General features: G+C 47.8%; 2 protein-coding genes and 3 non-coding genes across 10 annotated transcripts in view; all 5 read left to right on the forward strand.

Moving 5' to 3' along the window:
* The first annotated feature begins 789 nt into the window (after positions 1-789).
* On the forward strand, positions 790-8,652 carry RPS11 (ribosomal protein S11). 2 transcript variants are annotated; one of them, XM_073332973.1, is made up of 6 exons: positions 790-886; positions 1,462-1,593; positions 2,181-2,256; positions 3,726-3,855; positions 7,946-8,086; positions 8,552-8,652. In XM_073332973.1, the coding sequence occupies exons 1-6, from the start codon at positions 872-874 to the stop codon at positions 8,568-8,570; spliced, it is 513 nt and encodes a 170-aa protein (XP_073189074.1). In that variant the 5' UTR covers positions 790-871; the 3' UTR covers positions 8,571-8,652. The 2 variants fall into 2 exon arrangements, with proteins under 2 accessions (XP_073189074.1, XP_073189084.1); XM_073332983.1 differs by lacking the exons at positions 7,946-8,086; positions 8,552-8,652 and adding an exon at positions 5,948-6,119.
* Positions 1,916-2,009, forward strand: LOC140905694 (small nucleolar RNA SNORD35). Its single transcript, XR_012156932.1, has one exon. It is a non-coding gene; the product is annotated as a small nucleolar RNA SNORD35 (small nucleolar RNA).
* Positions 2,687-2,777, forward strand: LOC140905692 (small nucleolar RNA SNORD35). The gene has a single exon (XR_012156931.1). It is a non-coding gene; the product is annotated as a small nucleolar RNA SNORD35 (small nucleolar RNA).
* Positions 4,685-4,779, forward strand: LOC140905691 (small nucleolar RNA SNORD35). Its single transcript, XR_012156930.1, has one exon. It is a non-coding gene; the product is annotated as a small nucleolar RNA SNORD35 (small nucleolar RNA).
* Positions 8,553-15,640, forward strand: part of LOC140907299 (olfactory receptor 52B2-like) — a 31,335-nt gene continuing 24,247 nt past the window's right edge. For 3 of the 5 annotated variants that reach the window (XM_073332904.1, XM_073332879.1, XM_073332926.1), the window contains exon 1: positions 8,563-8,613. The gene's annotated coding sequence lies outside the window, so the exon portion shown is untranslated. Of the gene's footprint in view, positions 8,614-15,640 lie in introns of all 5 variants that reach the window. The other 2 variants (XM_073332936.1, XM_073332945.2) reach the window with 2 other exon arrangements.

Here is a 15,640-nt window from a genome sequence, read left to right on the forward strand (position 1 = left end):
CACTGGCCTGCTAAACCCAGGGTTGTGAGTTCAATCCTTGAGGGGGCCATTTAGGGATCTGGGGCAAAAATTGGTCCTGCTTTGAGCGGGGGGTTGGACGAGATGATCTCCTGACGTCCCTTCCAACCCTGAGATTCTATGAACCTGAGCCACGAACATTGCTTGGGTCTCTCTGGTGCTGGGGAGGAGGCTGCTGGGGCCCAGACAGGTCTGTTCCAGATGAGCTGCGGCCATCTTCCCTCTCCGGACCTTCCCACCTCCGGAACTGTCTCTCTTAAAATAACACACTTGGAAACCGCCCAGCTCCCTCTGCTCTCCTCAGCTCAGTCCCTGTCTATTGCCAGCAGCGATTTGGGATCCCGTGGGCTGGCTTTGAAGCTACAACCGTCAATGCAACCCTGCCCCTTCACGCCCACCATCTCGCCCACGCATTGCTCGATTTTCTCTTGCACCAGCCCTGGCTTCAGGGCAAGAAGCTACTGGCAGCCTGCAGCGCCTGTGAAACAAGGAACCCAACTGCAGAGCGATGGCTGCCGGGGGTGGGGAAGGGCTATCCCCACAAAGCGATGGCTGCTAGGAGCTGGGAGTGGGCTATCCCCACAGAGCGATGGCTGCCGGGGGTGGGGAGAGGGCTATCCCCACAAAGCGATGGCTGCTAGGAGCTGGGAGTGGGCTATCCCCACAGAGCGATGGCTGCTGAGGGGCGGCCCGCGCACGTTCCGGGGGGCGGGGTCTGAACCGGACTCCCTTTCTGAATCAGCACCGCCCCCTGCTCCGGCGGAGCGGTGCGTAGTGAGGTCACTTCCGGCGCGGCGGCGGATAAGCGGCCCCGTGCGGCACTTGGGGCCTCTTTTGCCTCGCGCCGTGCAAGATGGCGGACACGCAGGTCAGGGCTCCGCTCCGAGGCGGGGCCTGCTGGGGTCTGGCGCGGCGGGGGCCGGCTCGGGGGACACGCAGCCGCCGCCGGGACCAGCCCCTGCGCTGCAGGGGGGCGGCTCGGCTCGGCCCGGCCCGGGGCTGAGGCGGGGACGCGGCTCGCGGGGGGAGAGGAGAGCGAGGGGGGAGGGGAGCGGGGGGGGAGGGGGCTGGAGCGAGGGGGGAGGGGAGCGGGGGGGGAGGGGGCTGGAGCGGGGGGGGAGGGGGGAGGAGAGCGGGTGGGGGAGGGGGCTGGGGTGGGCGGCGGGGGAGAGGGAGAGGAGAGCGAGGGGGGAGGGGAGCGGGGGGGGAGGGGGCTGTGGTGGGGAGGGGGGAGGAGAGCGGGTGGGGGAGGGGGCTGGGGTGGGGGGCGGGGGAGAGGGGAGCGGGGGTGGGGAGGGGGCTGCCCCACGCGGAGCCCTGGGGACGTGGCCGGCCCGCGCCGCGTCTCCCGCTGCCCTTCGCGGGGCCGGCGCCGAGCGGGGCCGCGCTGCCGTGGCGGCCGCCCTCGCCCTAACGCGGCTTTCCTTCGCCCCCCCCGCGCAGACGGAGCGGGCCTACCAGAAGCAGCCCACCATCTTCCAGAACAAGAAGCGCGTGCTGCTGGGGGAGGGGGGCAAGGAGAAGCTGCCCCGCTACTACAGGAACATCGGCCTGGGCTTCAAGACCCCCAAGGAGGTAACAATGCCCTTGTGGGTGGATAGACGTGAGCCGCCCCGCGGCCGGCCCTGGCTTGGGCTTGCTGTTCCTTGGGGGTGACTCCTTCACTTGTTCTTCCCGCAGAGGCTGACGCTTTAAGGGGCGCTTGTTAAGCCTTTTAATATCTTCATGAAAGGGTTAGTCTAGAGAGAGTACTACGTTTGGGTTAGGAGACTAAAATCCAGTAGGATAGAGATAATAAATTCAGACTGTCAATGGCCAGAATATTTCTGTCCCAGTAGCAGGTTAACAGCCAGGGAATAACCCAGGAGGTTATGAAAAGCAGTTTCTTTTCCATGCTGACATGTGATGTTTTTTCTCACGATGGTCTTCCAAGTCCCACAGGTGAAGGGGCTTTGAGGATAGTTGCCGAGTGGCCTTGCTGATGTCAGTTCATACAGACAGGAATAAAGGAGGCAGTGTGCCTCAGACTTGCAGTACCAGTCCTCTTGTAGCACCCAGATTCACCTTCTGGGGTGCAACAAGTTTTCATTGATGGTAGGTTTTTGCAGCACTCACTAACTTTTTAGCTCCAGAGCACTGATGTCAGATTTCTCTGTTTTCAGGCCATTGAGGGCACTTACATTGACAAGAAATGCCCATTCACTGGTAATGTCTCTATTCGTGGTCGTATCCTGTCAGGTAAGGCCTAAGAAACGCTTCTGTTCTGTGAGTAGAATTATTACTTCGGATAAATTTCAAAACCTTTTGGTTACGTGAACACCCTGTGGGGAATGGCCTTTGCAGGCCTGCGTGAGTAGAGCTGTTTTGAATCTGGATCCATCAGTTAAACAAAATGTAGGCATATGAGCTTATTAATGGAAAACAGGATTGTTTGGAACTTGCATAGGCTAGAGCATGTTGCAGATGTCCTTGTGGCTGAGCCTGCTGGAACTAGAGACCCCAGCATATGGGGTTATTGTTAAAGGTGGTAGCCATTTCTTGCCTTTAATGCGCAGCCCACTCTTTAGGATTTCAGATCCTAAGACAATAAATGCCTCCTCTGGGTTTGTACGCTCCCTACCAGAAATAATTACTATCTCCTCTTTTCACTGCTGCTATGGTCCTGAGCTGCAAATGATGCTATTCTCACGATGGTCTTCCAAGTCTCATGGTGAAGGGACTCTGACGACACTGCCAAATGGCTTTGCTGATGCCTGGCGAAAGGACCCAGGAGACAGTGGCAGTACCCTTCTTAGGAGAAGCCCATTACACTGAAATAGAACTGTTTTGATTGACCCAATAGTGAGGAGAACATCCACTTCAGGGGGCATGTTGCTGTTGAAAAATGCATGCAGAGGCTACAGACTTGCTAATGTTGCCCCAAATTATCTGATACCATCCTTTGAAGCTTAAATTCTGAGTAATCCATTTCTAATCTACAGTGGATTTCAGAGAGCTAACCAATCCTTACCAAGTATTAGGAATAACTAATTAGCTGCCATCTTCTGAATGTAATACGGGGTAGGATAGAGGGGAATGTAGTGCCTTTGTTAGTGCGTGAAGGAGGATGGGTAAAGCAGTGGGGCAGGTAATCAATAGCTCCAAGTATAGGGTCCTATTGAACATTCCAGGGAAAGGTAGGGGACAAGTCTCTTCCTCTGTCTCCAGTCTGTACAATCAAGGTTGGTGGTTTAAGCTTTGTAAGGAGTTATGTAAGTGCACTATATTGTATTGGATTTATTTTACTATAAACCATTGGTAAGAGTTACAGGGTAGCATAATAGGAAAATTTGCTACATAACCTTGACGGTCTCCTGCCTGAGTCTATATTACCTGAGTGTTACTCTCCAGACCGGAGCTTCTTTTGGGAAGTCTCTGGCCTTATCTATACTAGGAGGCTTTTGCCATTGTACTTATGCTGGTGTATCTAAACTTGCAAAGCCCTTCTAGTGTGGATGCAATTATATCAGTTCTCTGAACCAGCAAAAGTATACTGGCAGAAGCACAATTAGAGTGGTACGTGTCTGCACTAGGGCTGATACCAGCAAAGCTGTGTTGGTTTTAAATAAAAAAACCAAAAAACATGACCAGAATAACTTTGTAGACCAAACACCACAACTAAGAGTGCTTTACATTCTTTCCCGCTCCACCCCCCCTTATTCCTGCAGGTGTGGTTACCAAGATGAAGATGCAGCGTACCATCGTCATCCGCAGGGATTATTTACACTATATCCGCAAGTACAACCGTTTCGAGAAACGCCACAAGAATATGTCTGTACATCTCTCCCCCTGCTTCAGGTGAGCGCAGGAGTAGTTCTGGAGGCTACACTGTCTAGCAGTGATTTGAAGGGAGGAACACAGCACCACTAATCTGAGCCCTGATGGCTCTACATAGGTCATTACATAGTCCATCTGTTGGTGTCTATACTACCCGCCGGATCGGCGGGCAGCGATTGATCCAGCGGGGGTCGATTTATCTTGTTGAGTCTAGATGCGATAAATCGACCCCGGAGCGCGCTTCCGTCAACTCCGTTACTCCACTTTAGCGACAGGTGCAGGCGGAGTCGACGGGGGAGTGCCAGCAGTAGGCTCACCGCAGTGAAGATGGTGAGTAGATCTAAGTAGGTCAACTTCAGCTATGTTATTCATATAACATAGTGAAGTTAGATTGATCCTCCTCCCCCGCTAGCGTAGACCAGGCCTGTGCCATTCACTAACCCAGATAGAAGCCCTGGAGACTACAGACCCCAGAGTGCAATGATGGGCTCAAGATGAGGAGTCAGGTTATTTGTATTAATCCATTCTGATAGAGACTGTGACCATGGGCAAGCTGGTTATCTTCTACCTCCATTTTCCTATATGTAAAATAGAAATCGCTCACCTGTCTTGCTAGTGTGGTGTTAAGGTTAAAGCATGCCTGTGCTTCGAAGTTGAGATGTGCTGCAAGAGCTATACTATGCTCAGTCTCGGCCCAAACAGAAAGCTGTTCCGATCAAAGGGGGAGCGTGAGAGACCCAGAATTGTAGTTGGTGACTGCACTTCTGTCTAGAAACGTAAATGAAGTGAGGCAACACTGTAAAACTACATGCACTGTGCTTTTGCCACTCCTGACCTAGAGCCTGTTTGGTGGTGGTGATGTCTAAACTCACGATGGTCTGCAGAGCCCCCTGTGATGAAGGGGGACTGCTGAAAATGCCAGTCTGGCAATGCTGAACCATAAAACATGTTCTGGTCTGGCTGCCCCTAGTAGCAAATGCTTCTCTGTGCAGGTACTTTCTGGCAAACTGTCAAACCTGTATGTGTAGGGAAGTTTATAAAGTGAGCTGTCTGCATGTGACTTGTGTCCAGTTAGTAAATGTCAAAGATTTTATGAGTTTTCCTGGGAGGAAGCCTTCTTGCAGTACTTATGACAGGGAACTTAGAGTAAAGACTGAATCCCTATTCTTGGTGCTGTCTGACTTACTCTTGAGTAAGTCACTTCATCTCTAATCTTTATTTATCCCTCGGTAACCAAGCATTACTTGCCTACCTCCCTGAAGATCGTAAAGTTTCATAAGTATTTATAAAAAGAAAAGGAGTACTTGTGGCACCTTAGAGACTAACCAATTTATTTGAGCATGAGCTTTCGTGAGCTACAGCTCACTTCATCGGCTGCATCCGATGAAGTGAGCTGTAGCTCACGAAAGCTCATGCTCAGATAAATTGGTTAGTCTCTAAGGTGCCACAAGTACTCCTTTTCTTTTTGCGAATACAGACTAACACGGCTGTTACTCTGAAATAAGTATTTATAAAGCTCTTTCAGATGCTTAGAAGAAAGGTACTAGAGCAGAATATAGGGAATCTTTCAAATGATGTGAAGATAAAAGTACTGAGAGTAGGGAGAGGGGGTCCTGTAGCTTAACACCACTCTGATCATCTTGTCTCTGGGAGGTCCTTGATTAGCATTTCAGTTCAAATTCAGGTGCCTGAGAACCAAGCAAGAAGCTTTTTCCAAATATCTAGATGAAGATTGCAAGGGAAACACCTAGTCTTTGCCTGGGCAATGGGTCCTCAAGTACTTGTTTTTAATTTTGATTGATCGTCTCCTGTGGGAACTTTGTGTGCTATCTGTCTTGCATATTGGAGCTTGCTTCACACATGCCAAAACCAAAGGTTAGAAGGACCTTGTTTAGAGGTGGATGGAGGACCTCTCACTTACTGAAATGCCACCTGTTTGGCACTTAAATAACAGCAGAAGGTGTCTTCATGAAATCTGTTTCTCAGTGTTGTCTTGCTCACTTGCCTTTAGTCTCTTCAGTGCTGGGCTGGCACATTTGTGCTGCAGGAACAAATTTCTGGTGGCAAAGAATCTGCTGTTTAGCTATCTAAAAGCAGCTGTGCTTTTTTCCAGGGATGTCCAGATTGGGGATATTGTGACTGTGGGGGAATGCCGTCCCCTCAGCAAGACAGTCCGGTTCAACGTCCTCAAGGTCACAAAGGCTGCTGGCACCAAGAAGCAGTTCCAGAAGTTTTAAAGGCGATAAATGGATGATCAGGCTGAATAAAACTTTTGTAAAAACCTGTTCAGTTTGTGATCTGAAATGAGCAGGGATGGCAATCTAAGGGACATGAGACTGCAGGACTTAGAAAAGGATATAGTGGTCTTGCTCCAGGTCCTAGGGTATCTCCAGGAGTGCTACTTGGGCCATCTTACTTCTAAGTGCTCAAAAAAAGGTGGGGAGGAGGGCTTTGCACTCTTTCCACATACAAATCTTTGCTTGCTCCATGGTACCAGCCAGCTGAACAATCTAGTGAGATTTCAGAGAGGTGGGGTTCCATTTTTAGTGAAACTCTTCTCCCAGATGTGTTTGCCTTTAAGTGTATTCACTTCCTTTTTCAATCAGGCTTCACTTCTTCCTGTCCTAGCCCTGCTAGTTCAAGACTTTCATAGTCTGTGAAAGTCTGAATAAGACCAAAATTTCTAATATCAAAAAACAGGTTTTTCTTTAAAAAAAAAAAAAAGGGTGTGCTTTAGGTACAGTAAAACATCAGTTAAACACCTTGAGAATGGAGGTTGTTCATAACTGAAATATTTGTAACTCGGAACAAAACTTTATGGTGGTTCTTTCAAAAGCTTACAACTGAACGTTGACTTAATACAGCTTTGAAACTTTACTATGCAGAAGAAAAATTCTGCTTTTAACAAAATTAATTTAAATGAAACAAACACAAACAGTTCCTTGCCTTGTCAAATCTTTTTTAACACTGTACTGTATTTGGTTGGTTTTTTGGTCTTTTGTTGTTGTATGACTACCTTCTTCTGGTTCTTAAGGAGGTGTGGTGTTTGTAATTGAGGTTCTACTGTATATTGATGCTACAAGGTCACTTCCCCAGTTCCTACATATCCATGCCAAAAATTGGAATGCTGCTAGCCAATGGCTGTAGATTAAACTTGTTATAAAATTTCATCCTTCAATGAAAGGCTAGACTGGATTCATGTTGCCCACATTAGGGTTAGTCATTGCTTCTCTTGCTCTCTAGCCTAATAATGGTTTTGCTCTGGATAAATATTTACTTAGTGGGTGCCTAAAGTCAAGTGGTGGGGAGACCCTGCCTCTAGTCCCCCTGCTCTATCTGTAGTGGAGCAGCTTCAGCAAGAGATGAGTGAGCCCTACATCAAACATCCTATATCTCAGTGGTGGGGGAGCACTTTTTCCCCATCAAGCTGAGGGGGGAATTAAACCTAGTTCTCTCATCCCAGCTGGATGCTCTGCCTGGGCTGAAAGTTACAAGGTGGGCACCACACTCACTCCTCACCATGTCCTGTGGAGTGAGGCAGGTATATAACTTGTTTCCTTAAAAGGTAGCTTAGGTGTCAACCACCTTACTCCAGCCACGAAGTTCCCATTGGTGGCTTGCAAAACAGGAGTATCCCTGGACTTAGGTCTCTGTCTCTGAGAGATGTGGGGTCTAGCACATACCCCTGTTGTCTTCCCTGGGCTAGCTTAATTTCTCCCTGCCTGGGCTAGCTTTGGGAATTGCATAAGGAGCCTAACTTGGCTTTGGGGTTTGGTGTTCCTGTGGTTTTGCTAGGTGCTGTGATTCTCAAAGTGTTGTGTCTTTGAGACTAGCGGTCGAGTTAGCAGGTTGAGTAAAGACCCACCAAAGCGACTGCAGATTGCTCTGCAGTGGACCCCTGTACTCTGCCCCCAGAGGAGAAGAGTAAGGTAAGTCAAGGGAGATTTTCTCTGGTCGACCTCCCGCGGAGTAGACCCTGCAGTAATTCGACCTAAGGTACATCGACTCCAGCGCTGTTGTTCATGTGGCTGGACTTGTGTAGCATAGGATGACTTACCGTGGTCATGTAGACCTAGCCTAACTGTCCCGTTTTCCTTCCCTGGGTGGCCAGAAGCCTTGCAGCAGCCAGAATACATAATTACAAAGAGTTTGCTACAGGACCTTCTGAGGGGGGATTGTTGCTGCACCAGGTGAAGCTGAACGTGGTTTGGGCTGCATGGCTAACAGCGCTGAGCTGGGTTGGAGAACTCAGGTGGGTCACAGAGAGCTCTGTGCCATGGCCTTTCTAGCCCTTTGTCTGGGTGGGACATGCCCAGGGGTGTCCAAGCTCTAGAAGAGGTGCTTGCTACCTATTTAAAGCAGGCCTGGGCCCCTGCATCACCCTTGCCCTGGGTCAGCATGGAACTCATGCACTTGTAGTCCGTAGTTTCCAGAGGGACTATGGGAATTGTGTGCCATGCTGGGAAAGAGCCTGGTAGTAGAAACTGTCTCTCAAAAGGTAGAGAAAGGGTGGTTGGGCTTCTGTCACATGCAGAACACTGGGTCAGACAGCCTGAGGGAGGAGGAGTGTAAACTGTGGGAGGAGAAAAGGGAAAGATTTTGCCGTCACACTGTTGTATTACTTTAAACTGAGGGACGATATGGGCCCAAAGAGTGAAGGGTGTTAATGTAACCCTGTGTCTATCCTCTCAAACTCCCTTTTGTCGTTTTTTTGTAGGGACTCCGAAGGGGAGTGATCGTGGGTGGAATAGCCCATCCACTCATCCTTTTGTTCACCAAGTAGGTCTAATTTCTGATAAATCAGTTTTGCTATATTGATTTCCAGTCTCCCACTTTTGTTTACAAAGCACGATCTTAACATATGCCTTGAGTTATATCAGGAAGCCTTTTTGCTTAAATTAAGTCCCTTTTGCACCTTTTTTCCATGAGTTTATTGTTCAAGGTTATTATGACATATTAAGAATGTTTAGTTTACAAAGTTGAGCTCACAACTAGGATAAATCTCTAAGCCTGGTAATCACAGAAGACCAGATGGCTGTCTGACTGTTGTGGGCCTGAAGGCCGGCGCAGGTGAAAGAGGGAGTGCCCAACAGTACTAGTGCTCTGGATGTTTTCGCAGTGAGGGGATTTTGGCTGGGCTGAAGCCCTGTGTCTGCGTACTCAATGTGCTGGCCTTGGGCTGCATCCAGTCAGTGCTGCTGCAGGCAAAGGTCTCTCCCATCAGCAAGCAAAGCTATTCCTGGGTGCCTAAGAGCCCAGCAGCTCAGCATAGCTTCTGTAAACTGGCTGAACTGGTGTGACCAAAAGCCACACCTGAATAATTAGAGACCTGACATTAATATTGGGAAAACAATAGGATGGCTGATATGGGACTCAGTTAACAAAGATATAAAGGATGGTAATGTAACTAACGCCGATCCATGTGGGTTTATGAAAATGAATCTTAGACTCATAGAATATCAGGGTTGGAAGGTGTCAAGGTTCCTTCCCCACTCTGAACTCTAGGGTACAGATGTGGGGACCTGCATGAAAACCTCCTAAGATTACTTTCACCAGCTTAGGTTAAAACTTCCCTAAGGTACAACTTAATTTTATCCTTTGCCCCTGGATTTCCACTGCCACCACCAAACTTTAACTGGGTTTACTGGGAAACGTAGTTTGGACACGTCTCCCCCCCAGAAATCCTCCCAACCCTTGCACCCCACTTCCTGGGGAAGGTTTGGTAAAAATTCTCACCAATTTGCATAGGTGATCACAGACCCAAACCCTTGGATCTTAGAACAATGAAAAAGCATTCAGTTTTCTTAAAAGAAGACTTTTAATAGAGGTAAAGGAATCACCTCTGTAAAATCAGGATGGTAGATACCTTACAGGGGAATTAGATTCAAAACATAGAGAATCCCTCTAGGCAAAACCTTAAGTTACAAAAAAGGTACACAGACAGGAATAGTCATTCTATTCAGCACAGTTCTTTTCTCAGCCATTTCAAGAAATCATAATCTAACACTTACCTAGCTAGATTACTTACTAAAAGTTCTAAGACTCCATTCCTGTTCTGTCTCCGACAAAAGCAGCATGCAGACCGACACGGACCCTTTGTTTCTCTCCCTCCTCCCAGCTTTTGAAAGTATCTTGTCTCCTCATTGGTCATTTTGGTCAGGTGCCAGGGCGGTTACCTTTAGCTTCTTAACCCTTTACAGGTGAGAGGAGTTTTCATCTGGCCAGGATTTTAAAGGGGTTTACCCTTCCCTTTATTTTATGACTCGCTCCCCAAATCTCAGCTAGGGTGAAATGCTGGCTGGGATTTCTTCCTGGAGCTCTAGGAAAAACAGTTAATGAGACACATGCACCTCTAAATATACTACTAAGTACATAAAACTAACAATATTTTCTGCATCTCAAGGATGATTTTAACCAGTTGATTCTGGGAAACTTTCACGGGAGAGTGCATCAGCCACTTTGTTAGAAGCTCCTGAGATGTGTTGGATGTCAACATGAAAATCTTGGAGAGCTAAACTCCACCGAAGAAGTTTTTTCTTATTTCCCGTGGTGGTATGAAGCCACTGTAGCGCACTGTGGTCGGTTTGCAGGTGGAAATGCCGTCCCCAAACATATGGGTGTAGCTTTTCCAGGGCATAGACAATGGTGTAACATTCTTTTTCACTGACTGACCAGTTGCTTTCCCTCTCAGACAGTTTTTTGCTGAGAAACACTACAGGGTAGAATTCTTGATCAGGTCCTTTCTGCATTAAAACTGCTCCCACACCACGCTCGGACTCATCTGTGGTTACTAGGAACGGTTTGTCAAAGTCTGGGGCCCTTAGTACAGGGTCAGACATGAGTGTAGCTTTAAGCTGGTTAAAGACCTTCTGACACTTTCCGGTCCACTGAACGGCATTTGGCTGTTTCTTTTTGGTTAGGTCTGTCAGTGGGGCAGCGATTTGGCTGTATTGCGATACAAATCGTCTGTAATAATTGGCCAAGCCTAAGAAGGATTGAACCTGTTTCTTTGACTTTGGGACAGGCCACTTTTGGATAGCATCCACTTTGGCCTGTAGGGGGCTGATAGTTCCTTGACCCACCTGGTGTCCAAGGTAAGTCACTCTGAGGCCTATTTGACACTTCTTAGCCTTAACAGTTAGTCCTGCCTCCCTTATGCACTCAAGGACTCTTTGTAGATGTTCCAGGTGTTTTGCCCAGGAATCCGAAAATATGGCCACTTCATCAAGGTAGGCGACTGCATATTCTCCTAATCCCGCTAGGAGACCATCTACAAGTCTTTGGAAGGTGGCAGGTGCATTTCGCAGCCCGAAAGGGAGTACATGAAATTCATACAGCCCGAGATGTGTGGTGAAGACTGACCTTTCCTTGGCGGATTCATCTAGCGGTACTTGCCAGTACCCCTTGTTTAAGTCCAAGGTAGAGATGAACTGGGCCCGTCCCAGTTTCTCTAATAGTTCATCTGTGTGTGGCATTGGATAGTTGTCTGGGCGAGTTACAGGATTTAGCTTACGGTAGTCCACGCAAAAACGTATTTCCCCATTTGCATCTGGTTTGGGAACTAGAACCACTGGAGATGCCCATGCACTTCCAGAGGGGCGGTTTACACCCATCTGTAACATCCTGGATCTCCTGTTCTATAGCAGTTTTAGCTTGAGGAGACACCCGGTAAGGTTGGACTTTAATTGGGTGAGCATTACCTGTGTCAATGGAGAGATATGCCCGTTCAGTCAGTCCTGGGTGGCTGAGAAAGTTGGCGCGTAGGTAGTGCACAGCTCCTTGATCTGCTGTCACTGCATACGCCCAAGGGTCATGGAGAGGTTCACCTCTTCCACACCACCAGCACTTTTCCCTTTGTAGTAGACACCTTCAGGCCACTCAGCGTCTTCTCCTCCCTGGGCTGTAAACTGACAAACCTTTAATTCTCTGGAATAAAAGGGCTTTAGAGAATTAATATGGTACACCTTAGGCTTCCGGTTGGAGGTGGGGAATGCTATGAGATAATTAACAGCTCCCAGGTGCTCCTGGACCGTGAATGGCCCTTCCCATGATGCTTCCATTTTATGGTCCTGGAGCGCCTTTAAGATCATGACCTGGTCTACTACTTTAAAGGAACGCTCTCTGGTATGTTTATCATACCAGGCGCTTTGCTCTTTTTGAGCATTCTGTAAGTTTTCTTTAGCAAGGGCTAAAGAGGTTCGGAGGGTGTTTTGTAGGTTGGTTACGAAGTCCAGAATATTAGTTCCTGGAGAAGGTGTAAATCCCTCCCATTGCTGCTTCACCAACTGTAATGGCCCCTTAACCTCACGGCCATATACATGTTCAAATGGGGAAAACACTAAACTGGGATGTGGTACAGCTCTGTAGGCAAAGAGCAACTACTGCAATGCTAGGTCCCAATCATTGGAGTGCTCATTTATGAATTAACGTATCATGGCCCCCAAAGTTCCATTAAACTTCTCCACCATGCCATTTGTTTGGTGGTAAGAAGTGGCAACCAAGTGACTTACCCCATGAGCTTCCCAGCGGTTTTCCATAGTTTCTGCCAGGGAATTAGTCCCTGCATCTGTGAGGATGTCGGAGGGCCAACCTACCCTGGCAAAAATGTCTGCTAGTGCCTGGCACACACTTTTAGCCCTGGGGTTGCTTAGAGCTACTGCTTCTGGCCATCGGCAAAATCAATGAAAGTCAGTATGGACTACTTTCCTCTGGGTGTCTTTTTTGGAAAAGGACCCAGAATATCCACAGCTACTTGCTGAAATGGAACTTCAATGATGGGGAGTGGCTGGAGAGGGTCTTTGACCTGGTCTTGGGGTTTTCCCACTCTTTGGCATACTTCACGAGACCGGACATAGGTAGAAATATCCTTGCCCATTCCCTCCCAGTGGAATGACTCCCCCCAAACGGTCTTTGGTCCTCTTCACCCAGCATGGCCAGTAGGGTGATCATGGGCTAAGCTCAAGAGCTTGGCCCAGTATTTAGTTGGAACTACCAACTGTCTCTGAGGATGCCAGTCTTCCTGGTGTCCACCAGAAAGAGTTTCCTTGTATAAAAGTACTCTTTCTACAACAAACCTGGATCGATTAGAAGAGCTGAGAGGCGGTGGGTTGCTCCATGCTGCCGTCCAAGCTCTCTGGAGGCTTTCATCTGCTTCCTGTTCGGTCTGGAACTGTTCCCTTGATGCTGGAGACATCAGTTCGTCATGGGATTGTGGACCGATGTTTGGTCCCTCTGGAAGCGATGTAGGGGATGGGGCTGTTTCCGTTGACTGAACCGCTCTCCGATGGGACACTATGTTGGGGTTCAGGCTCCGGCTGAGCCTCTTGTGTAGGGTTATGGGCTGCTGCCGGTTCAGGTTTGGTGGGGCCCTCTTGTGTTCAGGTTGCAAGTACTGGATTCAGTGTTCGCAATGGGTCTGGTGCTGGTTGTTCTACTGGTTCCGGTTCTGGGACTGGTTCCATTTTAAAGGGGTTTACCCTTCCCTTTATATTTATGACAGAAGGGACCTCAGGAGATCATCTAGTCCAAGCCCCTGCTTAAAGCAGGACCAATCCCCCACTAAATCATCCCAGCCAGGGCTTTGTCAAGCCTCACCTTAACCTCTAAAGATGGAGATTCCACCACCTCCCTAGGGAACCCATTCCAGTGCTTTATCACCCTCCTAGTGAAAAAGTTTTTCCTAATATCCAACCTAAACCTCCCTCACTGCAACTTGAGACAGTTACTCTTGTCAAGTCTCTTAGATTTTTTTAAAACAAGATTAACTGTTTGGTTGAGAAAGGTAATAATGCCAGTGTAATATACTTAGACTTCTGTAAGGCAGTTGACTTGGTGCTGCATGACATTTTGATAAAAAATTAAAAATACAAAATCAACATGATGCACATTCAATTAATTCAAAACTGGCTAATACATAGGTCTCAAAATGTAATGGGAAATCATCACTGAGTAGGTATTTTTCTAGTGGGGTCCTGTAAGGATCAGTTTTTAACCCTATGCTATGTAATACTTTTATCAATGACCTGGAAACAAATATAAAATCATCCCTGATCAAGTTTGCAGGAATTGCAAAAATTGGGAAAGAGGTAAATGAAGAGGACAATGAAACAGTCCTGCAAGCCTGAGTTGGCTGGCACAGGCCAGCTGCAGGTATCTAATTGCTGTGTAGATATATCCAAAAGCTCCATTGTTATGGGGTCCAAGTCCCGGACAACTAGGCACCATTCACACCTGTGTCTCAGCCTGCCCTGAAGACAAACAACCCTATTCCATCCCCTAGGTCACCATGCAGCACGTAGGGGAAACTGAGGAACATATAGGATTAATAAAAAATATGATAGAAAATTCCCGCTTTGTCACAAACACGAGTGAATTCAGAGTGATGAAAGGAGGGAGAGGATATCGGAGCAGGAGCAGTTATGCTTGGGGCTGACATGCATGTGAGGAAGGCATCGGGCTGCCTCCCTTTGAATGCAGAACCAAGTGCCTCCTGCTGTGATGTGTTTTGCCCATGTAGCAGGTGGGGTGGATTCATGCTGGGCCACTGCTTCATGGATTCATAGAGTTTAGGGCCAGAAGGGACCATTAGATCATCCAATCTGGCCTCCTGTATAGCACAGGCTGTTAGGGGGCTTATTCCTTCACCCACTTACTTCCCTGGTCCTTCTCACATGAACAGAGAGCAACAATACCCGAAGTCCAATGGTGCAAACAATTCGATGTTTATTGGGGTGAACTTCCAGCAAGCATGATTCCAGTTTCCTTCTTTAGTATCCTCCTTCCCAGCTCTGACACCACAGAGCCTTACACCTGTGTCCCTGTTCCCATTCCTGCCCTTAGCCAAGCATGATTCCAACTTCCTTACTCCCATTCCCTGTTCCCATTTCCCCCTTTAGCAAAACATGATTCCAATTTTCTTACCCCCATTCCCTGTTCCCATCTCCCCCTTTAGCAAAACATGATTCCAATTTTCTTACCCCCATTCCCTGTTCCCATCTCACACACCCACATGCCCACCCCACCCCCCACACCCCAGTCACTTCCTCATTGACTACAGATTATATAGTAAAACTTGAGTTCTGCTTAGCTATACCTTAACCAATCATTTTCCTGAAATTTAACTAACCAATCCTAACATATTGTAACATGATTATGTAACCAATTATATCCCACCACCTCAATTAGTTTACACCCAGCAAAATTAATTATACAGCAGACAGGAACAATCACAGAACCAGACAGAGATTATACAGACAAACAACAGCAAAGTGGGAACTATAATGCCAAAACAATACAGAAGTGAGGATTTCACATCCCAGCTATTGATAAGTGAGTTCTTGCCAGACAGGATGCTATCAAACTAAGTTTCCTTTTACATTTTCTAGGCACTTCCCTTTCTCTGGAGGTGATAGGAATACAATCCTGTCCTGATAGTGCCTAACAGCCCAATAGCACCTTATTTCAATGTGACTAGTTTGGAATGTGAGGATGTGACCCTTCGCTTCCCAGCTTATGGCTGCCTCTGCTGCTTAGCCAAAGGCCTTAGCCTAAGCACAGGGCCACAAACTGTCACAGTAAGAGAAGGCCCTTACACTGGCAGACAGTGGTTTTGATTCTTTCTTTTATACCTCTATCACTAGCCAAGTGATAAGAATACACCTAAATTCTTAGAGTATAGGCCTTTACAGACAGGCCTGAATATCTATATCCTAACACTCCACCCCTTTTTTTTCTTTTTCTTTTGGGATCCTCCTGCCCAGGTATCCCTGGAAAAGCATAGGACATATGGCGACACATTTCCTGATAG

The sequence above is a fragment of the Lepidochelys kempii genome, chromosome 1 (genome assembly GCF_965140285.1).
Source record: "Lepidochelys kempii isolate rLepKem1 chromosome 1, rLepKem1.hap1, whole genome shotgun sequence".
NCBI lineage: Eukaryota > Metazoa > Chordata > Testudines > Cheloniidae > Lepidochelys > Lepidochelys kempii.

Coding starts and splice junctions, on each gene's coding strand:
- RPS11 (XM_073332973.1), top strand. Junction 1,594..2,180: donor GCTTCAAGACCCCCAAGGAG/GTAACAATGCCC, acceptor CTCTGTTTTCAG/GCCATTGAGGGCACTTACAT. Junction 2,257..3,725: donor TCGTGGTCGTATCCTGTCAG/GTAAGGCCTAAG, acceptor TTATTCCTGCAG/GTGTGGTTACCAAGATGAAG.